General features: G+C 47.0%; 1 protein-coding gene across 2 annotated transcripts in view; it reads right to left on the bottom strand.

The window, feature by feature from the left end:
• Positions 1-12,582: 12,582 nt before the first annotated feature.
• The window catches only part of LOC147113778 (clathrin interactor 1-like), a 202,016-nt gene continuing 189,144 nt past the window's right edge, over positions 12,583-25,454 (bottom strand). For both annotated transcript variants that reach the window (XM_085995101.1, XM_085995102.1), the window contains 2 exons: positions 23,872-24,082; positions 12,583-14,292 (listed from right to left, as the gene is read on the bottom strand). In XM_085995101.1, the coding sequence (XP_085851227.1) occupies positions 13,931-14,292; positions 23,872-24,082 (573 nt within the window). In that variant the 3' untranslated portion in view covers positions 12,583-13,930. The remainder of the gene's footprint in view (positions 14,293-23,871; positions 24,083-25,454) is intronic.

Here is a 25,454-nt window from a genome sequence, read left to right as displayed (position 1 = left end):
CTCCTCTCCAAGCGCTTCGTCTGGCGCGGCCTCAGCAGAGATGTTCGGACTTGGGCCACCTCCTGCCTTGCCTGCCAACGGGCTAAGGTACAGCTGCACACCAAAGCACCCCTGGGAGACTTCGAGGTACCCAGCCGCCGCTTCGACCACGTACACGTCGGCATCGTCGGTCCCCTGCCGCCATCGCAAGGCCAAACTTATCTCCTCACGATGGTCGACCGCTACACACGCTGGCCTGAGGCAGTGCCGCTGACCTCCACCACCACAGCCGGCATCGCCAGGGCGTTCGTTAACACCTGGGTTGTGAGGTTCGGCGTACCGGCCGACATAACCTCCGACAGAGGCGCCCAGTTCACCTCCGAACTCTGGACGGCCACAGCACGCAACCTCGGGGTGACGCTCCACTGCACCACGGCGTACCACCCGCAGGCCAACGGACTTTGTGAACGCTTCCACAGGTCACTCAAGGCCTCACTCCGCGCCGGCCTGCAGGACAGTACCTGGACTGACCGCCTACCGTGGGTGCTACTCGGCCTACGCACCGCGGTCAAGGAAGACCTCCAGTCCTCGGCAGCGGAGTTAGTCTACGGACAACCGTTGCGCGTCCCAGGCGAATTCCTTCCGGAGCCTACCAAGCCTTGGTCGGCCGAACAGCAGCGGCTCGACTCTTTCTCTTCCGCTCAGCAGTTCGCCCCACTTCCGGTCAACCGACACGGCGAACTCGCACCTCACGGCCCGCCAAATTTACAGCAGGCGCGCTTCGTCTTCGTGCGACACGACGCGCACCGCGGGCCCCTGCGACCCCCGTACGATGGTCCGTACGAGGTACTACAAACCAGGGACAAGGTCTTCAAGCTGCGACTCGGCGACAAGGTCGAGACAGTCTCCATCGACCGGCTCAAACCAGCACACACAGAACCAGGGGAACAGGTCCCCGTGGCCCAGCCTCCAACTAGAGGCCGTCCCCCCGGCAAGCCAGCACAGCTGGCGGTGAACCGCCCGACCCAACCAACCAGACCGGCGACCACTCAGAGCCGCTGCGGCAGAACCATTAGACCACCGTCACGACTCGTCCACTCCTCCTAAGCGGATTCTGGGGGGAGCTCTGTGGCGACACGCTACCACTGGACATAATCCGCTCACGGCGGCACAGACAGTCTAAGCAGAAGCCCCCAGCCGGGGGCCCTTTCCTCCAGCAACTTGTTTCCCGCAGGGACAGGCTGCCGGGAGCACTTCCTATCTGGGAAGTATTTAAGTGGATGCGCGGGCTTTTCTAGTTCCTGTTTTGCCATGAGGCTGAAATAAAAAGCTGTACTGTTTCACTGGCTCTGGTCTCGACTCCCACGTTTGCCGCGGTATCTCAACACTAGATTATTAATGAACTAGCTCCTTGTTGAGCAGGTGCATATTCATTAGATTGCCAGCTGCAGGGGTACCAGATGGTAAATGTAACCAGTCCGCTCAACATATCTGCCTCTCTACGAGTAGTGCCCATTATGGCATCCAATTTAAGAGCTGGTTAATTACTGAGCTCTGTGCCGTATGGCAGGGGTTTTTAAAATCCCATTTCTCAGCAACTGTGGCCCAACTAAATGTCAAGTAGTAAAATGTGATGAACATTACCTCAGTGTTTCTCCAGGCTAAAATATTACAAAAAGATGTTGATATGCTATTTGCATTTCGCAGAAGAGCATAAAGGACTCTGAGAAATCAACAATGAGAGAGAAATAAAATCAATAAAATGCACTTTGGGGGCTTTTGAGTCTAGGCCTTAAGACAAAATTAACAGGCTTGGGGCTGTTGGAACATAAATGCACAGCAGGTCGTTCTACATTGGGAAGGAGAAATACAGGTTAACATTTTGGATGAAGACTCAGAACTGCAACTTGAACATTACCTGTCAGATATAGTCAAGCCATGGGTTCATTTCCAACCCTCTCTTGTTATTTCAGATTCACATCATTTACTGTTTTTAATAAAGTATTGTTTCAGAATTTTACACTTGTTTTACGCAAAATCAGTTTTTCTTAACCAGTATTTACAGTAACATAATAGCAAAATACTGCGGATGCTGGAAATCTGAAATAACAACAGAAAATGCTGGAAATACTCAGCAGGCCAGGCAGCATCCGTGGAGAGAGAAACAGTTAACGTTTCAGGTCCGGGACCCTTCAGAACTGGAAAAAGCTGGAGATGTAACAGATATTAAGCAGGTGCAGAGACGGTGGGGGGGGGGGGGGGGTTAAGAGGGGAGGGAGGAAGGAATTGAAAGAACACCCTGTACTTTTCTAAGAGGCAGGAAAGATAAAAATGTTGCAAGTGGGAATGGCAAAAATCATACTGCATGAAAAATGGGGGCAGGGATAATTATCTGAAATTGTTGAACTCAATGTTGAGTCCGGCAGGCTGTAAAGTGCCCAATCGAAAGATGAGGTGCTGTTCCTCGAGCTTACGTTGCGCTTCATTGGAACAATGTAATAGGCCGAGGACAGAGAGATCAGAGCGGGGGTGAAGCGGTGAATTAAAGTGACAGGCGACCGGAAGCTCAGGGTCACCCTTACGGACTGAACGGAGGTGTTCCGCAAAGCGGTCGCCCAATCTGCATTTGGTCTCCCCAATGTAGCGGAGACCGCATCGTGAGCAGCGAATACAGTATATTAAATTGCAAGAAGTACAAGTAAATCGCTGTTTCACCTGGAAGGGGTGTTTGGGGCCCTGGACAGTGGGAAGGGAGGAGGTAAAAGGGCATGTGTTGCATCTCCTGCGCTTGCATGGGAAGGTGCCAGGTGAAGGAGAAGGGCTGTTGGGGGTGATTGAGGAGTGGACTAGGGTGTCGCGGAGGGAGCAGTCCCTTCGGAATGCTGAAAGGGGAGGTGAGGGGAAGATGTGTTTGGTGGTGGGATCACGTTGGAGGTGGTGGAAATGGCGGAGGATGATCCATTAAATGTGGAGGCTGGTGGGGTGAAAGGTGAGGACAAGGGGAACCCTATCGTGGTTCCGGGAGGGAGAGGAAGGGGTGAGAGCAGAAGTGCGGGAAATAGAACAGACACGGTCAAGGGCCGTGTCAACCACAGTAGAGGGGAATCCTCGGTTGAGTAAAAAGGAAGACATGTTGGAAGCACTGGTATGGAAGGTGGCATTGTCAGAACAGACGCGGCGGAGACGGAGAAACTGGGAGAATGGAATAGAGTCCTTACAGGAAGCGGGGTGGGAGGAAGTGTAGTCCAGGTAGCTGTGGGAGTCGGTGGGCTTGTAGTGGATGTTTGTTGAAAGCCGATCGCCAGAAATGGAGATGGAGAAGTCAAGGAAGGGAAGGGAAGAGTCGGAGATGGACCATGTGAAGGTGAGGGAAGGGTAGAAATTGGAAGTAAAGTGAATGAACTTATCTAGTTCAGGGCGAGAGCAGGAAACGGCATCAATACAGTCATCGATGCACCGGAAAAAGAGGTGAGGGAGGGGACCTGAGTAGGACTGGAACAAAGAAGGTTCCACATATCCCATGAACAGGCAGGCATAGCTAGGGCCCATGCGGGTTCCCATAGCAACACCTTTAATTTGGAGGAAATGAGTGGAGTCAAAAGAAGTTGTTGATGCGCCATCAATTTCTCAAAAGACTGAGGTTGAGCGAGTAACAATCAGACTTTTATTAACTAAAGAATGAAGGTCTTGTCTCGAGTGGTCGACCCGTCCAGAATACTAAGGGACTGGGAGGTAGTCACTTATATACCTGGAATAGTGGGAGGAGTCAGCCGAGGCATGTCCAGACCTGTACCTAGTGGAATACACATACAGACACAGACAGGTATAACAGTGGTTTACCACATTCACCCCTTGTTTAAAAATGAGTCCGGCGGGGTGAAGTGTATTTAAAAGTTCATGTATTGGAGTCTCTCCGGAGGTCTTGTCTGCCGCTGTGATCGACGTGGCGACGGCAGGGGTGGTGGAGCTTCCGGCGTCGCGTCCCGTGTAGGCTGGGGCCCTGGAGTGTAGTCCTCGTGGGTGACGGTCCAAGGCGAGCCGGCTGCTGGGGTTGGATATCGGGTCGTGAGGGGGGGGGGGGTGGTAATGGGTAGTGGGTTAGAGCGGTCCCCGAGGGTGCGAGGTCTCGTATGGAGACTGTGTCCTCCCGCCCGTCCGGGTACGCAATGTAAGCGTACTGGGGGTTGGCGTGGAGGAGGTCGACCCTCTCGACCAGGGGGTCCATTTTATTGGCCCTCACGTGTCTTCTCAGTAGTACCGGCCCTGGGGACGTCAGCCATGGCGGTAACGATGTCCCCGATGTGGACTTCCTTGGGAAGACAAACATTTTCTCGTGAGGGGTGGCATTGGTGGCAGTGCAGAGCAGTGACCGAATCGAGTGGAGCGCATCGGGGAGCACCTCCTGCCAGCGGGAGGTCGGAAGGCCCCTAGACTTTAAGGCTAGTAGGGCGGCCTTCCAAACTGTTGCATTCTCTCTTTCCACCTGTCCGTTCCCCCGGGGGTTGTAACTGGTGGTCCTGCTTGTGGCTATACCCCTAGCGAGCAGGTACTGGCGGAGTTCGTCGCTCATAAACGATGAGCCCCGGTCGCAATGGATATAGCTGGGGAAACCGAACAGGGTGAAGAGGCTGTTCAGAGATTTAATGACCGTGGCACTGGTCATGTCCGGGCAGGGGATAGCGAACGGGAACCGGGAGTACTCGTCAATGATGTTGAGGAAGTACACATTGCGGTCGGAGGAGGGGAGAGGCCCTTTGAAATCGACGCTCAGGCGTTCGAAAGGGCGAGTGGCTTTTATCAGGTGGGCTCTGTCTGGTCTATAAAAGTGCGGTTTGCACTCAGCGCAGACTTGGCAGTTCTTGGTCATGGTCCTGACCTCCTCGATGGAGTAAGGCAGGTTGCGGGCCTTGATGAAGTGGAAGAACCTGGTGACCCCCGGGTGGCAGAGGTCATTGTGGAGGGCCCTCAGCCTATCGATCTGCGCGCTGGCGCAGGTGCCACGCGATAGGGCATCTGGGGGTTCATTGAGCTTCCCAGGCCAGTACAAGATCTCATAATTGTAGGTGGAAAGTTCGATTCTCCACCTCAAGATCTTGTCATTTTTGATTTTGCCCCTCTGCTTGTTGTTGAACATAAAAGCAACTGAACGCTGGTCAGTGAGCAGGGTAAATCGTTTTCCGGCCAGGTAGTGCCTCCAATGACGCACAGCCTCCACGATAGCCTGGGCCTCCTTCTCGACCGCGGAGTGTCTGGTCTCCGGGCCCTGGAGGGTTCGTGAGAAGAATGCCACAGGTCTCTCCGCCTGATTAAGGGTGGCGGCCAGAGCAAAGTCGGACGCATCGCTTTCCACCTGGAAGGGGATGGATTCGTCCACTGCGTGCATGGTGGCTTTGGCAATGTCTTCCTTGATACGGTGGAAGGCTAAGCGGGCCTCTGCCGTCACGGGAAAAGAGGTGGACTTGATCAGCGGACGGGCTTTGTCTGCATAGTAGGGGACCCACTGAGCGTAGTAGGAAAAAAACCCTAGGCACCTCTTCAGAGCTTTTAGGCAGTAGGGCAGTGGGAGTTCCATAAGGGGACGCATCCGGTCCGGGTCGGGACCGATGACCCCGTGTTCCACAACACAGCCAAGGATGGCGAGGCGGTCTGTGCGGAATATGCACTTCTCCTTGTTATATGTCAGGTTCAGGAGTTGGGCGGTGCGGAGGAATTTCTCGAGGTTTGCGTCATGGTCCTGCAAGTCATGGCCGCAGATGGTCACATTACCTAGGTAAGGGAAAGTGGCCTGCAGCTCATTTTGATCGACCATCCGGTCCATCTCCCTTTGGAAGACGGAGACCCCGTTGGTAACGCCGAAGGGAACCCTAAGGAAGTGATAGAGGCGGCCGTTTGCCTCAAAAGCAGTATACTGGCGGTCTTCAGGGCTGATGGGGAGCTGGTGGTACGCTGATTTCAGGTCAATGGTCGAAAAGACGCGGTACTGCGCGATCTGGTTGACCATGTCAGCTATGTGGGGGAATGGGTAGGCGTCCAGCAGGGTGTAGCGGTTTATTGTTTGGCTGTAGTCGATGACCAGGCGTTGTTTCTCGCCGGTCTTAACGACCACAACCTGGGCTCGCCAGGGGCTGGAGCTGCCCTCAATAATCGCCTCCTTCAGGAGCCGTTCCACTTCGGTTTTGATGAAAACCCTGTCCCCGGCACTGTATCGCCTGCTCTTTGTGGCGATGGGCTTACAGTCGGGGGTGAGGTTAGCAAACAGTGGGGGGGGTGGGACTCTGAGTGTGGAAAGGTTGCATCTGGTGCGCGGCGGGCAATTTGGAGGCTGCTGGCTGTGAGTGGGGGGAGGGGGCCACCGTACGCCATCGTAACGCTTTTGAGGTGGCACTGGAAATCCAACCCCAGTAGAACGGCAGCGCAGAGGTCGGGCAGGACCAGGAGTTTAAAATTATTGAACACAGTCCCGTCTACTACTAGTGTCACCACGCAGTAGCCGCCAATGTCCGCTGACTGGGACTCGGAGGCCATAGAAATCCGCTGGTGCGCAGGCAGGACTGGGAGAGAGCAACGCCGCACCGTGTCGGGGTGGATGAAGCTCTCTGTGTTCCCGGAGTCAAAAAGGCAGTTTATTGCATGGCCGTTTACCTTAACGTCCATTTTGGACCGAGCTAGCTGGTGCGGTCTCGTTTGGTCCAGCGTCACAGAGGCTAGCGTAGGGGTCGGTGTGTCGCTGCGAGTATCAGATGGGGGGGTTGGCGGTCTGCTGCGTCCTGGCTGGTGTCCAAGATGGCGGCGTCCATGATTCCCATGTGGCTGGAGTCGTCCAAGATGGCTGCTGCTGCGGTGGTTCGCACATGGCTGGTGAGGCCCAAGATGGCGGCCCGCACGGGGCGCTGTTGGGGGCCCAAGATGGCGGCTCGCACGGCCCACACGCGGTGCTGCTGGCATTCGGGGTGGCTTTGGCCTTGCAGATGCTGGCGTAGTGTCCCTTTTTCCCGCAGCCCGAGCAGGTCGCATTCTTCGTCGGGCAGCGCGCTCTGGGGTGTTTGGCCTGGCCACAGAAGTAGCATTTCTGGCCTTGGGATACTGCTGTCTGGCTTTGGGACACTGCTGCCTGGCTTTGGGACACTGCTGCGGTAGTTGGGCCATTGTTGGGCTGTGGCTGGGGTGGCACGGTGCTATGGGGCTGTCCTACCGTGTCCCAGGTTGTCGTTCCCCGCGGCGTCCACGGTGCAGAGGAGTAGGCATCCATGCCCCGGAAGGCTGCGTCCAGCGTTAGTGCGATGTCGGAGGCTTTGTCGAGGGTGAGGTCACTCTGCTCCAGCAGTCGCGTGTAGTTGGACCTGTGGCCCGCTACGAAGGCATCCCGGATCAGTTCCTCCATGTACTTAGTGGGCGTTACCGCCTTACACCCACAGGCCCGGCCAAGCACGGACAGTGCTTGGAGGTATTCCTCAGTCGATTCCCCAGGTTGTTGCTTGCGACTCCCCAGAAGGTGCCTAGCGTATACTTCGTTCACAGGGCGCGTGTACTGGGTCTTGAGGAGCTGGAGGGCGGCTGTGTACGAGGTCGCGTCCCGGATGACTGAGTACACTCGATGGTTCACCTTGGAGAACAGGACAGACAGTTTGTCCGCATCCGTTTCGACCGCAGTGGAGGCAGTCAGGAATGTCTCGAAGCACGTGAGCCAGTGAGCAAACTTGGTGGAAGTGTCCGCTTCCCGACTGTCCAGGTCCAGGCATGCTGGTGTGAGGATCTTCTCCATTATAAAAAATTTAGTTAATAAAATTGATGCGCCATCAATTACTCAAAAGACTGAGGTTGAGCGAGTAACAATCAGGCTTTTATTAACTAAAGAATGAAGGTCTTGTCTCGAGTGGTCGACCCGTCCAGAATACTAAGGGACTGGGAGGTAGTCACTTATATACCTGGAATAGTGGGAGGAGTCAGCCGAGGCATGTCCAGACCTGTACCTAGTGGAATACACATACAGACACAGACAGGTATAACAGTGGTTTACCACAGTTGTTCAATGTGAGAACAAGTTCAGCCAGGCGGAGGAGGGTGGTGGTGGATGGGGACTGGTTGGGCCTCTGTTCAAGGAAGAAACGGAGCGCCCCAAGGCCGTCCTGGTGGGGGATGGAGGTGTAGAGGGATTGGACGTCCATAGTGAAAAGGAGACGGTTGGGGCCAGGAAACTGTTAAAAGTGACGGAGGGCGTCGGAAGAGTCGCGAATGTAGGTGGGAAGAGCATGGACAAGGGGAGAAAAAATAGTCGAGATAGGAAGAGATAAGTTCCGTGGGGCAAGAACAGGCTGAAACGTTGGGTCTACCAGGGCAGTCCTGTTTGTGGATCTTGGGAAGGAGGTAGAAGCGGGCTGTGCGGGGTTGGGGGACTATGAGGTTGCCGGCCATGGAGGGAAGATCTCCAGAGGAGATGAGGTCAGTGACACGCTTGGAAACAATGGCTTGATGTTTGCTAGTGGGGTCATGGTCCAGGCGGAGGTAGGAGGTGGTGTTGGAGAGTTGGCATTCAGCTTCTGCACGGTAGAGGTCGGTTCGCCAAACAACAACAGCACCACCCTTATCAGCAGGCTTAATGATAATGTTAGGATTGGATCGGAGAAAAGGGAGTGCAAGTTCAGAGGGAGGTAGGTTGGAGTGAGAGAGGGGAGCAGAGAAAAGGAGACGGCCGATGTCACGTCGGCAGTTAGCAATGAAAAGATCTAGAGAGGGTAAGAGGCCAGAGGGAGAGGTCCAGGTAGAAGGAGAATTTAGAAAGCGGGAGAAAGGATCAGCCGTGCGGGGGGAAGACTCCTGGCCAGAGAAGTGGGCACGGGGACAAAGGCGGCGGAAGAAGAGCTCAGCATCGTGCCGAGCTCGAAATTCATTCAGATGGGGGCATAAGGGGATGAAGCTCAGGCCTTTGCCGAGGACTGATTGTTCGGGGTCAGAGAGGGGAAGGTCAGAGGGGATAGTGAAAACACGGCAGGGGGTGAGATTGGAAGAAGGGATGGGATCAGAGGAAAGTAACGGGGAAGAAGGTTCTGGAGGGGCGTTGGTGTCCACGAGTTGATGAAGCTTGCGATCCTGGATATCAGAAAGGAAGAAAAAAAGGTTTGTTGAAGCGTCAGATGAGTTGAAGGATGAAATGGAACTGTGGACGCAGACAGCTTTGAAATAGAGTGTGTGGGTGCTGCTGGAGAGGTCGAGGTTGTTCATGTGGTGGCGCATGGCGTTGAGCGTGGATCTCAAGATGCGGTGAGAGCAGTAGTTCGAGGAACAATGAATATCGAGGAGATATTTGTAATCCTGGGTGGATCCGAAACATGAAGGGTGGAAGTTCAGTTGGAATCCACGTGGAATAACTCTGAACCGGAGACAGTTACTGAGGAAAGTTTACAGTAACATGTTGAGAGGTTTTCTGACATGTTGATGCAGTGACATTGGACTCCTCAGCCACCATGACCGCAGGATGGAAGGGGCAAGTAGCAGGAGTGCCACCAGGCCTATCCTACCTGGATGTGGGTGCTGTTGGGTTGGATATTTTTGTACAATATTTCATTTTTATCTGGTGATGGTAGGAAATTGCTTTGGTTTCACACTCCCGAGAGGTTAAGCTGCTCCCAGATTTCTACCTGTAGCACGTTGAGGGAACCAGGTGCAGTCCAGGAAGGGACACTTGATTTTCTTCCTCCTCCTGGGCTTCCATGACACTACTGCTGTTGCTAAAATCCATTGTCTCCGCACCCCAACACTTTCATTCTGGATTTTGTACATGCTATCCTTGGAAATCTGATTAAAGGATCAGGTCTAATAAAGGTCTGCACACAAAAGGCTTCTGTTATTTAACAGAAATCAAGGTGAAAGACCAAGGTTCATTTGGTGCAAAACAGATGACAATTCAGAGCAGCAATGATTAGAATGACATAGATAAAACAGACAAAGGTTGAGAGAGGAAGAGAGACTGGAGGTTAGAGAGCAGAGACTGTCAGTCAGATTTTCTCTTGTATTTTGTCTTAAGAATCTGATGGGTACAATCATAAGGTCAGAAGTGGGGATGTTCGCTGATGATTAGAGAATTCAGTTCCATTCGCAACTCCTCAGATAATGAAGCAGTCCGTGCCTGCATGCAGCAAGACCTGGACAACTTTCAGGCTTGGTCTGATAAGTGCCAGGCAATGACTATCTCTAGCTAGAGTCTCTAACCACCTCCATGACATTACCATCATCGAATCCCCCACCAACATCCTGGGAGTCACCATTGACCAGAAGCTTAATTGGACCAGCTTTATAAATACTGTGGCTACAAGAGCAGGTCAGAGGCTGGGTATTTTGCGGCGAGTATCTCACCTCCTTACTTCCCAAAGCCTTTTCACCATCTACAAGGCACAAGTCAGGAGTGTGATGGAATACTCTGAACTTGCCTGGATGAGTGCAACTTCAACACTTAAGAAGCTTGACACCATCCAAGACAAAGCAGTCTGCTTGACTGGCACCCCATCCACCACCTTAAACATTTACTCCCTCCATCACCGGTTCATTATGGCTGCAGTATATATCATCCACATGATGCACTGCAGCAACTCACCAAGGCTTCTTCGACAGCACCTCCCAAACCCACGACCTCTACTACCTAGAAAGACAAGGGCAGCAGGTGCATGGGAACACCATCACCTCCAAGTCCCCTTCCAAGTCACACACCAGCCTGACTTGGAAATACATCGCCGTTCCTTCATTGTCGCTGCCTCAAAATCCTGGAACTCCCTACCCAACAGCATTGAGGGACACAGACTGCCCTTCTCAAGGGCAATTAGGGTTGGGCAATAAATGCTGGCCTTGCCAGAGACACCCACATCCCGTGAATGAATTTAAAAAAGAGCCTTGTCTTATCACAAAAATATTCAAGACTTGAACACAACTTGGTCTTTAAGGATTGTTGAGTTGGTGAGGGCAAAAGTGCTCATCCTTAAAGAGGGAACCAGGAGTAGCAAACACTTCAGATGTAGAATGCCAATGTTAAGCATCGCTACTCTAGATGGTACTTTTGATTTTGTTACTTTGCTTGTAAAGTTGACATCTGGATTCTATTAGACATGCAGAGAATTCTGCATGGTTTATGAATTTATACTAAAGGGAGAGAAGTGTGTTTTATATAATCAAACTTACAATAGGCCTGCTCATGGGATTAGGCACAAATGTTTTGTTAAATTACAATTAAATAAAAACCACTGATGGAAAAATGCCATTACATTTTAAAAGCTGCTATAAAAACCATTAACCATCTAGACTTTCATTTAAAATCAGATATGCCATTTATTTTTAATAGCAAAATCTAGAGGAAAGGAGAAATGCAAATCAACAGCTAAAACAAAAGTGACGAAGATCACCTATATATACATATATACACAGGGGAAAAGGTACAGATGCAAAAACCTCAAATAACTGCAAGAATACTTAGCTTATCAAGTTGTTAGGACCCTTAGCATCCTTTTGTTTGGTACCAGTACACTATAGGGAAAAAAAATCATACCTTGCCAATATTGTGCAATGGCACTGGCTTGCACAGACTGAGTAAGTCAAAAATTTCCCAGATGCTTTGGGGATTGTATTCCAAAATTCTGTGCAAATCACAAATCAGTGGTCTTGCTTTTAATTCATCACCTCAAATTGTGTTTTCCACCCCCGCCAGACCTGTAACCACCTTAGCATTACACAAATCAAAATACTCTCCAAACACAGCCCAACTTTGTCAGGGCAAAATCTCGTTATACTGGTTGGTGCTTCTTTCTCCTTCCTCCAGTTCAAGTGGGCACAGCACAAAAACCTCACACCCACCATTCCACTTTACTGAAATCCCAGTGGAGAAAAAAAAACACCCACAGAGCATCATGTCAATAATTTTGCACACTCCAGTACATTTCATTGAAATGCTCAGGATAAGAACGTTATTACTGGAGAAACATTTTGTAACCAGACCAGAATTAAAACAGAGTATTAAACCTGGAATGGGAGAATGCCAGCAAAAAGCTTCACACTTCTTTGGAATTCTCTGTATGCGTCAAACCTCCTAACTTTGAGTTAGCGTTATTTGTAACCCAACTAAAAGCAGCTTATACTCAATCAAAATGAAAGTTGTTCTAGGAGTAGTTACAAGGAAATCATTTAGAAGACTACAGGAAAAAGAAACAACAGACAGCTTTAAAGCTACTGAAGCGTGCATTGATTATTTTGATGTAACTATACATGAAAGCTTTTATTCTTTGATCCCAATTCAAACACATTGAATTGCTGAATGATTAAAAAGTGCAGACTGCTAATTACACCCTCTCATTTCTTATTTAGGAAACAAATCACTTTTCATTATACTATACTTGAAGTACATTAATTTATGCCTAATTATAAATGTTGTAGATGGGAGAATTGGCAAGGTTTAGACTAGGTCAAGGCATCTTCCCTCTTTAAATTTTGAGTGCTGAATGCCTTTTGTTGGAAAAGGGACAAATGCAAAAAGTCATTAAGGCAATGTGAATTATTCATTAAAAAATTACTTTCACAATGATTTTTTTTCAAAGTCTCAATACAAAGTCAGAGAAAGGGCAAAAAAAGATTTTAAGTAACAGATTTTAATGAATAGTTTGCAGTAATACATAACAGGTCATGAGTACAATTGAAACACATTTTCCCCCTCTCTGGCTTGTTGGGGAGGAGAAAAAAAAAATCACTGTAGGTGGAGGGCTTGACCTGTGCATCACTAGCAGCTAGTGTCTCTTCTCAGTGAAGTTCCCATCCAACATGGCTTTACATTACAGAACACCGTGTCATGATTCACCAATCACCAAGGCAAAAAACGTTCAAAAAACAGAATCAGAAAAAAAAAATCGACAGTGTACACATTTTTGGAAGAAATGGGAAACTCTCTTCACCTGCGCCACCTTGGAAACCAGGGCAAGGTTAGCAGTAATTCTAGTTTCTGTGAAGAGCAGAGGAATGTCTTGGGTATTGCACACTTGCAGGGTTCGTTCGGCTGAGGGGGAAAGAAAAGGGCACACGTGTACATGTGTGTGCGTGTAGAAAATAGTCGGATTAAGGTGACCGGTAACCTGTGCACTCACCTATTACCAATGTGAGCTACTCTTCCCCTTCCTTTACCCCACATCATGAAGTCCCACTACTGCAAAGGAAATATGTAGCTGAAGTTTGCATTTCAGCACTAGACAGTGACCATTAAAGAAAGGGGGAGTGGGGGAAAAGAAACAAAATCAAAGCTGCAACTACCACCATTTATTAATTATTAATAAAGACATTTTCATGATAGAAAGATTTTAATTTCCTCTATTAAGACTGGAACATATCACCAAACTATTTACATTCCAGTAATCGGGTTTGGTTTTTTTTGGTACCTTTACGTAGACCTTTAATAGTTCTGCATTCATTTGTTACATAAAGGATATATACACAAGCTGATTATCGCACTGCTGGAGAGACTGATTGTGTCCAGGTAGAGGTAAAGAACAGCAAAACTTTTAATGATTATCTTCTGGATTTTAATGATTTTGTCGGGGATCTGACTTAAAGGCCATTAAGATAGGTACAAAAATTATTTTTGATATGAACCACTTTGCCCAACCCATGTAATCCTCCCTGCCCTGTGATTTCAGTAGAGTTAAAATTCATCAACATTTAAAAAGGCTTTCAGGTGTATCTCGCAAACAAGATGCCAATGAAAGGGATTTTACTTAAACAACCTCTGTTAGGAAACAGACATACACGTTCAATAGCACAGATCTTGCCAATTACTAGATTTCTCCCCAATACAAAATATGCCATATTCTTCACAAAACTTGTTCTTTACAGCTATAAAAATTTAAGACAACCTATCTTCACGTGTTTCAAGTTCTATTATGTGCAGTCTTCACACCTTCATCTAGTTAATGGAGTCTTTCCAGCCTTCTCATTTGCTAAAGTTGGCAAAATTGGCAAAGGCATCTTGCTTGGATTGCACCATTGTAGGCGTTATGCTGGCATTGAGACCCATGGCAGGAACACCCATCCCCATGGAACCTGTCATGGTCATGCCAGCTGGAGCCATTCCCACACTCATTCCCATCATTCCTTGGTTCATCACATTGCTCTGAGGCACACCCATAGGATTCATCCCTATGGCACCAGTCCCAATCATGTTTTGCATCCCCATGCCCACCGGCACACTGCTGGCCATCAAAGGAGACGCTCCTGGAGGCATCACGTTGGTTGGCGAGTTAATGGATACGGTTGAAAAGCTTTGGGCCACAAGGTTCATTGGTTGCTGTGTGCCTGTGAAGAAGAGAACAGGTAAGTGGATTTAAAAAAAAAAATCCCTTCCACATTTTTCTGCCCTGCTCTCCCAATGCAGCCGATTAATAGTATGGTAGGAATCCATGGGTGCCAAGCCTCTGGAGGTTGTGGTCATTCTAAATGGATCAGCCAGCTATTTAACGGTGGGAGGCATCACAGTCAAACCCAACTCTGCCCTCATTTGAAAATGCACTTTTCCAGGAGGAGTCACTAGATAGCAATGCAGAGAAGAAAAACTGGTTGATTCCCCACATGCACTCTTTCTCCCCCCCCCCCCCCATAATACTTGATCAGAGACACTGAGGCCAATTGTAGCATCCCCACTAAGACACAGAAATCTAGATTCCTGCTTTGTGTATCTCAGTACACAAGTATTTTAACTTGAACAAATATCGCAGCCGTTCCTTCATCATCACTGGGTTAAAATCCTGGAATTCCCTCCCTAACACCATAGTGAGAGCGACTTCACTACAAGGCCTGCAGCAGTCAGGGCAGCCCACCATTGGCACAATGGCTTCTAGGGATGGGCAATCAATGCAGCTTTGCCAGTGTTGCTCACATCCAAAGAACAAAATTTAAAAAAAAAAATTCAGAGTCATCCTGGGGGCTGGAGGAAATGGTGACCCTTGAAAATGCATGAAATACTGATACTTGAAGATGGCAAATTATCTTTGGAATGGCACTCAGCATGTCATGCTGTCATTTAGTGTTGAACCACAGGCCACTAGATTGAGATTTCCAAAACCCATTCAACTTTGGACCCTCAACACAAGAACAAAGAAAAATTGTCAATTGGCTTGTTGAAGGTCAGCCCTCATGGCATTCATCTCATCCCATCTACTGTTCCCTGGAGACTGCAGCAGCACTGATGGTCTACCAGCAGGTATAATGCTTACAAAACAAGCTAAGAGGTAACAAGGAACATAATTTTACTAATCCACCACCTGGTCCTGGACAATGAACATAAAATCAGATATGAACAGGAAGAGTGTCACCTCATCAGTTCAATTTCCACCCAGAAGACAATTTTGAAGTTACACATCTTTACATATTATGTGTGTAGATGGATGGATATAGGTAGATATTAAAAATAAATGCTAGACCAAGTATAGTATTCAGCTGAAGAGGAGTTAGAGGGCAGGTGATAAAACCAGAGAATGTAAACGTTATTTGGTTGCACACTGTTCTTTTTGCAATTACATTATAATGTACACATTTATAATAATTGCCTATGTAAACATGTCACATTGTAATTATAACCTCCTGCCAATGGTGGCACTGCAGCTCCACTGGATGAGAGTGTAATTACAGTGTGACATAGGCTGATTGCATTATAAACGTGGACTTAAAGATTTACAGGGTGTGCACACGGAGGTAAGATTTTAAATATATTGTAGATATCCACATACACCAACAGAAAAAGACTCATCAAAATGCAAACTTCTCAAAACAAGTAGTGTATTTTATCTAGACTAGTATTTATTTTCTCCCCTCCTGTCTGGAGGTGTTGACTCCTTGCTGGCTACATTTTCACCAGTGCTGTCTGCCCTTAAGCACCTTATCCAAGTGGCTAAACACAAATCTAGACAATGTGCGTCAGGAGACATCACAGCCAAGCCTGATCCTGTTCTCAACTGAAGTCCACATACACACACTTCCAGCAGGGCTGCTGGGAGAGGTGCAACCTTGGCAGATTATTTTTCTATCTCCTGAAACTAGGTGCTTTGTGACAACTGTAGCACCTCCTAATGCCAATCAGGCTGAGATTGGCCAACACAACACCAGTCAGAGATGAAACCTGTGACCTTCCCGGTCGATAGCTTTCAATGACGAGCTGTGTTAACCAATTAAGCTGTTGGTTGAACCTCAACAAGTATTTCAACTAGCTGTGTAAACTTCACCTCTTATCTGAATTGTTCGAGCTGGATTGATAGATAAAAACAGAGCTATTCCTCCACGTTAAGTATCTGATTTATTCCTGTAGCAATTAACAATGCCCCTGGATAACTAGAATAGAAGACTAAGTTTAATTATTTTACACCCAGCTGCTAATTAACATCTACACCAAGTCTCTGTTTAAATGGGTTATTCCCTCTGTTCCTCATCCCCCAGGGACACCACCTCTGTGGGAACCCCACTGACTGAGCAGATTCAGTTCAAGCAGCACTTAAAAACTCAGCCATTGGGAACTATAAAGATTCTTAAATAACCTTTTACTGGGATCCAGGAATCCTCCTGCTGGGTGGTCTGAAACAATGTCCCAAGAATATTAGCTCCTGCTTGGATTGTAGCTGGGACTAATTGAGAACGAATCCCAGCTCTTGAACTGTCTGCTTCAGGGCTGTGATGGCAGACCTTAGCCATGGGGCTGAGGAACCAATTGTTCTGATATAGAATTGTTCCTGAGCTGCACTGCATGCAAATGCACTTTGTGAAAACCCTGGCTGCTGAGAAGCAGAAGCCCAGTACCTTGTACTGAAAATGTTGCCCTTTGAATCCAAAACGGAGAAACTTCTAGTTGTGTTTACATAGTCATATTACACAATATTTACAGCACAGAAACAGGCCATTCGGCCTAACTGGTCTGTGCTGGTGTTTATGCTCCACACGAGCCTACTCCCACTTTACTTCAAATAGCCCTATCAGCATAACCTTCTAATCTTTTCTCCCTCATGTTCTTATCTTGCTTCCCTTTAAATGCATCTATGCTATTTGCTTCAACTACTCTATGTGGTAGTGTAATCCTAAACTGTCTTACTGCAGTTTGTTTTAAGTTGCGTCAGCTGGAAAACTGCTGAAATGAGTCAGAGAAACAAAATGGAAGTATGTCCATATATAGGTTAAATGGACCGTGTCACTGATTAGCTGAGGATGGATGATGTCATGGTCATGTGGACACTGCATGGAGTTGGGGTATATAAAGACCTACCTTAAGAGGGTAGCTCAGAACAGGAGCAATGAGATGGACAGTTTCAACGGATGGTCGCCTGTTCTCCAAAGATTTGGAGTAAATCCATCTTTTGTACTTACTGCCTTGCTACTGTGTGTAACTAATTGTACTTCTTCATTAAAATTATTGATGCCACTGTATTGGTTGTCTTGTCAAACTCATCTACAGTAGCAATTTCCACATTCTAAGCTCTAGTGAAGAAGTTTCTCCTGAATTCCCTATTGGATTTATTAGTCACTATCTTATATTTATGGCCCCTAGATTTGGACTCCCCACAAGTGGAAACATCTTCTCCATAGAAACATAGAAGATAGGAGCAGGAGTAGGCCATTCGGCCCTTCGAGCCTGCTCCGCCATTCAATGAGATCATGGCTGATCATCCAAATTCAGTACCCTGTCCCTGCCTTCTCCCCATATCCCTTGATCCCTTTAGCCTTAAGAAATATATCCAACTCTTTCTTGAATATATTTAATGAACTAGCCTCCACTGCCTTCTGTGGTAGAGAATTCCACAGGTTCACCACTCTCTGGGTGAAGAAATTCCTCCTCATTTCAATCCTAAATGTCCTACCCCTTATCCTTAGACTATGACCCCTGGTTCTGGACTCTATCAAAGACCTATCGAACCCCTTCAGAATTTTAAAGACCTCTCAGCCTTTTTTTTTTTAAAAAGAGAAAAGAGCCTCAGCCTGCTCAGTATTTCCTGATCGGTTTCTGCACATTGGTATGGAAATATTCAGCTTTTAGGTTACGGCAGCTAACCAGAGTCCTGGGTACACTGCCAGGGTGACGTGTGGCAGTGTGATCATCTTGAATCTTAATTCCTGTTTTAGGAATTGGGGTCCAGTATCGGCTGGGGCCCTCTGCTGTATTGGGAACTACAAATGACTGGAATAGCAACCTATTCTCTCCTGATTAGAGTTCTCTTCGTATTGCCCCTTACCGTAGTAATTTGTCCATCTCAGCTGACATCTGCTACCATAGTATTCTTAACCTTCTGTTGTATTTAAGGAATTGATGAGGGCAATACACTGATAGATACCTGGGCCATAGAAACTAATAATGCTTCCCCAGATGGCCTCAACCTGCTGCAAGTGGCTCTCTACTGAGGTCCCAGGTGGGAGGAGAAAATTGGGCAACTGATGTGAAGCAGCTTGTATCGAAGGAAGGATTCCTGGCTGGATCTCGGAGCAAGGATATCACTTGAAAACAAGTGGATATTTGAAGGCTCAATGTCCAGGAGTTCTAGACAGTGCTAAAAAGGCTACGGTGAAGCTGAGTTCTAACATAGCTGATCAGCTGAACAAAGCAGGGGGAAGGAGGATGAGAGGGGCTGTTCATAGCTATTCCCGTCACAATATTGTGACCCGCTGGTTTTCCTATTCCCCAAAAGTACCTTTTATGTCGAAGGTCATTTATAACAAATGCTGCTGTAGGTCCTGTGGGAGTGATTCTAAACACAGTCTGTGAAACACAGGGGAAGCCACAGATCTCAGAGTCCAGGGTATGGACCGCTGCTTCCAGCTGTAGCATAGCAGCATGCATTTGATCCTCAGTCAACTACAGTACCTAACTTTGTAAAATGCCCTGATCTGTTTTAGCGATTGCCTGAAATGGTGTGGCCTTTTGTTGAATGGATCCTGCCCAATGGGTCCGATGGCATGCAAACCTAATTAGGTACCATCAGCTGAGTGCATCCATGCGCTGGAAAGATTTGGATGAATGGCTCAAAGTGCATCTCCTGTGTGGTGTATTTCCCATGTCGGAAGTACAACTGTTAAATGTACAACTGGCACACTTACAAGAGTTCTGCTGAGTCTCTCTAGACACTGCATACTTGTCTGTGCTGGGCTGGGGTCGGATGTTGGTAATTTGAGTATGTTGGTCCATACCTTTGCGTCGGTAGCTCACAGATATCCAGCCAGTATGAACCCCACTGAAACCATCTGGTCCATGAAAGATCTCGATGACTGGTTCCATGCCGGGACTGTGGAGGTTTTGGACAACTCTTAACTTTATATGCCTCTCTGTATTTGAAGCCTTGGTGTAACAAGGCGCCTTTGGATAATCCATCCTCCTCTTCCTTCACCCTTCCCCTCATGGGACTCCTGCTTCCAACTGGCTGCAGGTAGAGGGATACAATGGCCCAGATATTCCAATCCCTACGGGTGGGTACGCGCTGTGTACTCGCCCGTAGGGACATCGGAAATACCGGTTTCAGGCATGCACAGTGCATGTGCCGAAAACCAGCATTTCCAATCTCTCAAGAATGGTCTTGGCAGATCCTCCAGCTGCCCTGGCGAAGGGCCTCTGCGGGCGGATAGTTCCGCTTTTTGGAGACCCTCCGCCCGCAGAAAATCCTTACAATTCTTACGCCTGGTAAAAGCAGGCATAAGGCTTGCTTTTACCAGGATAAGAGTTGAAAAAAGTAAAAAAATATTTTTTTCAGATTTATCATTTAAAAATACTTTAAAAAAAAGTTTATTTTTAGCCCAGTTCAAAACTTTAATTATGTTTTTCAAAAAATGTAATTTTTGTTTAAAATAATTTATTGTAATTTCAAGTCACTTTAAAAATGTGATTAAAAAAAGATGTAATGGGGTGATCTCCATTATATTTGACAGGTCTTCCTGTAAAGTGTATGAAGAGAGATTCCCTTCTTTGGTTGGCTCCCCATGGCCCACGTGATCCCAGGAACGCTGCGAACTACATGCGCCCCGGGATACGTGGGCCCTGCGCACTTGCAGTTTGGAGAGGCCCAGAAGCGGAAGCTTGTGCGTCCCGAGAGCCCTCAGGTAAGGGCGTAGATTTTTCCACATCGCAGGCCTCTGCCCATGGGAGGCCTGCGATCAGAAAATACGAGCCATTCTAAATTTAGGCTTGTCAAGAGGTACTGCTGAGAGTTATAGTTTGGGAGAATTCCTAGTGATATTTACTAAAGGGTATCTGGTGTTGACTGGCACTGGAATTGCTTCAGCAATACTGTCCCAGAAATGGGACTTTAAGCTGAGGTACTACACGCTGGTTACTTCCTTAGAGATACCCCAGCTAAGAGTTAACTCCTGCAGCAGAGGAAGGGAAGGGAGAAAATTGAGAGAAGAAAAAAAGATATGGCTGAAGAACAGAACCAACAACACCCAAATCTACAAATTCACAACAATCACAGACTACCAGCTGCATCAAAGAGCCAGCAATAGCTTTCTGGCCTTGAGGAGACATGGAGAGCAAGTATAGTGCACACAGTGTGTCTCAGTTGTGCTTTGAAAAAACATGTATTCCAATGGTTGAAAAACTCAGTAATAGGTTCAAGTTTCCCTGTAGATGGGTTTGTGTCTCTGTTGTAAACATGGAGGGTAGCTCTCGTTCCTTGATTAAAGCAATTATTTCAAACAATTCATTATCCCCTTCAGGCACTGGCAGCTCTGGAGACCAATTCAGAATCACACATTTGTGCCACTAGATTAACAACACATCACTGTATTGCTGACAAAACAATTCCACGTTCCCAGGTTTTAAAAAGATTTAGTGAAAGAGAAGGGCTTCCACTCTGCATTTAGCCTCCTACATGCACTGCTTTAGGTCTTCACTATGATGGAGAGATTTTTAATTGATCCCTTTTGCAGCTTTAGAATGCTGATTGTCAGGAAGAATTACATCCAGAAAATGTAAACACAATCTGTACACTAGGTAGTATCCACACATGATCCTTTCAGCTTTGGATCTGTAGTTTCAAGTTATTATGGAGATTTGTGTCTCCTTATGGGGATTTATATGTCCCCGACAGCAACCTGCATGGTAGTCCAGCCGGTGGTGGCATATTGTAGCGGTAAGCATGCAAAGGTCGCGGCTGACCCAAGTGTCTGGGGGACCCCCGAGGGCTGCCACTGAAGTCAATGGGAGATGCAGACCTCCATTCGGCTGGCCCTGGGCCCAGCAGCACACTTGAAGGGGGAAAAAAGTCTCTGGAGCTTGGAAATCCCTGGTGGAGCGCAGCTCCAACAGCAGCAAGAGACGAGATTACATCTGACTAATGTCAGATCGAGTCCCCAGCAGGCAATTACAAGGGGTGCAAGGTATGTACCACTTACAATTTATTAAGTGCTACAATTAGAGCCCCGATTGGGATCCCAGCAAATTAGGTTTTTGCCTTTGCAATTTTTTTTAAATGATTAAAAAATCCACTCGCTGAGAGCAAAGACCAGAATTCTTAGCTGGTATCACCTCTGGCATGATACTATAGCACTGGTGTTTATACAGCAGCTTACACCAACCTGATCACATCGAGACATCTCGAAGCACTTCACAGAATAAATTACTTTTGAGGTACAGTGACTGCAATGTGGGCAATACAGCGACGGAACAGTTTCTGATGTAGCTAACAAAACCACATTACTGTGAGAAACTACGAGAAAAGTCCAAGAAGCCCACTCCATTCAGTCAACAGAACAGTTGCAGTGCCAGAGCAGCTGGGGTTGTTCTCCTTAGAGCAGAGAAGGTTAAGAGGAGATTTGATAGGTGTTTTCAAAATCATGAATGGTTTTGATAGAGTAAATAAGGAAAAACTGTTTCCAGTGCCAGAAGGGTCGGTAACCAGAGGAGAACCAGAGGCGACATGAAACGTTCAGTAAAGTTCGCCTGCCTCCAAACCACACAAACCTCCACGAGAGGCAAAAAAAAGTAAAACATGTGGCCAATTCAGCAAACACTCTGGGAATTCCTTTCCAGTTTCCTAAGGTAATCAAGCAAAGCTCCAGGAGCCCACAGTGGCACACAACTCCTTGTAATCACAGTTAATTAGCACGTTGCCCTCCATAGCTGGAAATGCCTTCTTTTCCTCGGTAAGTTGCTAAGATCCTTTCATGGCTCAGCGGTTTGTTTGCTTCAACATCCTGAAAGTAAATACTTCCTAGCATCTCACTTAACTCTTTGCCTATTGGTTTTACAGATATTTATTACATAGCTATTTACCTATCAATGTATAATATATGAACAGTCTTGCATATTCTTGTAAATGTCAGACTTACTTCCTGTAATACTTGTCCCATCAAACTTCTGACTTACCATGAGCATCACAGGAGATCTGCTGGTATATATAAAAAGCATCGAGCGCACCCCTCCTGTAAATGTCACACCTACTTCCTGTGACACTTTCCCTGTCACACTATTGATTGTATGAAGTGATAAGCTGCTGTATAAACACAAGCGCTGTAGTATCATGCCAGAGGTGATACTAGCTAAACATTCTGCTCTTTGTTCTCCACGAGTGGAATTTTAAAATCAAAACAAACCTCATTATAAAAATTTGATAACGCAAAATGGACAACAGCAAATCAGCAGCCCATCTGTTTATTTTTTCCATTGACCGCCAACGTATTCTCCAACTCACCATGAGCAATGCCATGGGAGATCTGCAAATGTATAATAGAATTTGGGAAAAAAGCTTTAAGAGGGAATCCTCTGCTAATATATAATAGAATTTGGGAAGAAGATTTAAGAGGGGCAACCTACCCAATCTTACAAAAAAGACAGTCATGGGAATGGTCAGTCTTTTTCTGCTCCGTAACAAGATTGATGTGAGAGAGACAATGGAAAATGCACTGTACTGAGTCCTCAACTTCCACCTGAAACTCTCAATACACCAGGTAGGAAGGAAAAGGACACAAAGCTGGAACCAGCTACAAACATGAGATAGTGGTGTGGAATAGAATAAGAGGACGGGGTCTGCGGAGACCAAATGGTACCATTCTCTATTTTTGAGGTGTAAGTGTGAAGTATTTGATAGGAAGAATGAAGAGAGCCAATATAAACAAAATGGTACAATTTTAAAGTGGGTGCAGGAACAGAGAGACCTGGGGGTGTATGTACACAAATTTTTGAAGGTAGCAGGCAAGTTGAGAAGGCTGTTACAAAAGCATACAAAATCCTTGGCTTTATTAATAGAGGCAGAGAGAACAAAAACAAGGAAGTTAAACTAAACCTTTATAAAACAGTGGTTAGGCCTCAGCTGGTAACTACACTTTAGGAAGGATGGTAAGGTCTTAGAGAGGGTACAAAAGAGATTTACTAGAATGGTACCAGGGATGAGAGACTTCAGTTACATTGAGAGGCCAGAGCAGCTGGGGTTGTTCTCCTTAGAGCAGAGAAGGTTAAGAGGAGATTTGATAGGTGTGTTCAAAATCATGAATGGTTTTGATAGAGTAAATAAGGAAAAACTGTTTCCAGTGGCAGAAGGGTCGGTAGCCAGAGGAGAACCGGAGGCGACATGAAACATTTTATTACGCAACGAGTCGTTGTGATCTGGAATGCACTGCCTGAAAGGGTGGTGGAAGCAGATTTAATAGTTACTTTTAGAAGAGAATTGGATAATTACTTGAAGGGGCAAAAAATTACATTGATATGTGGAAAGAGCAGGGGGATTAATTGGAGAGCCGGCACAGGCACGATGGGCCGAATGTTTCCTACATTACAACAGTGACAACACTTCAAAAAAGTACTTCATAAGCTAAGCGTTTAGGACATCCTGAGGTTGTGAAAGGCAATATATAAATCAAGTCTTTCTTTCTTTCTTTCTATGCTGTATCATTCTATGATTCTCGAAGTACATTTACCTTGCTGCTGCATCATGGTGTTAAGTGATGGTTGCTGGGGTTTAGGAGGTTGCATGCCAGGTGTTAGAAAGTCCAGACTGATGTTAACACTTGGGTCTGACCAGGTGGAAGGCAAAGATGGCTTGAATGCTTGCTGGTTCTCCTGCATATTCTGCATGAGGACAGCGACAGTATTCGGTCTTGACAAAGGCGTTGACAACATCTGCAAGGGCTGAGAGACACTAGTTTGTTAATTGCACAATACATTCACAACGGGGTGGCTCTTCCCCTCCTTCCTCTTCTTTCTCCGCTCGCGCTCTTCCCTTAGATCCCCTCACTCCCTGCTAGATATACTGACCAATGTAGCACTAAGCCATACAGACTAGAAGGTCCTAGGGTTAATTGCTGGTCTGTGTTGAGTTAGCTGATCTAGCAGTTATGCTGCTTCAGTCAGCCTCAGCAGGGTCCCTGCTTCCCGATCACTGTCCAGTGACCTGTGCCTGAAAGGACAGGTGTATGGATGTTGGGCGAGAACAATTTTGAGCTGGTTTTGAGGCCCTCCACAGTCAAATAGCCTGCTGACACTCACTGCTTTTAAGCACACCCATGAAAAGTGACATACTCGAGTGAAGTATAAGGAGGACAGCCAGCACCTGTGGACCTGTAAACCCACCAGTCAGCGCCTTCGGGGGAGAGAAAATCACAAAACAAACTAAGCAACTGTTGTCATGTGGACAAAAGTAGAAGTTAATGGTTAAATTTATTTTTAACCCTTCATAGTGAGCCAACAAATTATTTTTGTGGTGACTGGGATGTGATTTCTTGTCTTCTCATGGGCCTGTGGAACTCCCTCCATAAACCCCTCCACTTTCTCTCAGTTTGCTCAAAACCCATCTCTTCAGGCTTTTAGTTGCCTCTCCTAACTTTCCTACTAAGGCTCCATGAAGCACCTTGGAACGTTTATCTAAGTTAAAGCACTACATAATGTGAGGGGATATTGTTGTAGTAGCCAATAATAAATGGCTATCCTTTCAAAAAGCACAATCACCTGAGGACTAACACCAAGTATTTTAAATATTGTGGGTACCTTCCAGTATTTCGTGCATAACTTCACTAATCACTAAAAAGCACATGTTATAAACAACACTACCAGCTCTAGTGTCAAACGACATTTGCAGAGCTAAATGGGAATCCAACAATGTTGTCACCAGACTTATTATTATTCTGTAGGGAAAACTGCACTTGGGCCAATGAATGCTTGTGTGAAACACTCAGTTCATCATTATTTCATCACTAATTCTAGTCCGTCAGCCTTGTTTTCAATACAGCTCAAAATGCTCACTCCAGGTACAAATGCAAACCCTGCTAGAATTGCAAAATATTGCAGATGCTGGAAATCTGAAATAACAACAGAAAATGCTGGAAATACTCAGCAGGCCAGGCAGCATCCGTGGAGAGAGAAACAGAGTTAACGTTTCAGGTCTGGGACCCTTCATCAGAACTGGAAAAAGTTGGAGATGTAACAGGTATTAAGCAGGTGCAGAGACAGGGGGGGGGGGGGGGGTTAGGAGAGGAGGAAGAAATAGAAAGAACACCCTATACTT

This window comes from Somniosus microcephalus, chromosome 8, assembly GCF_052327205.1.
Source record: "Somniosus microcephalus isolate GS21.2 chromosome 8, FLI_Smic_1.0, whole genome shotgun sequence".
NCBI lineage: Eukaryota > Metazoa > Chordata > Chondrichthyes > Squaliformes > Somniosidae > Somniosus > Somniosus microcephalus.
Note: the sequence above shows the minus strand (reverse complement) of the source record. Positions and strands in the feature narration are given on the sequence as shown.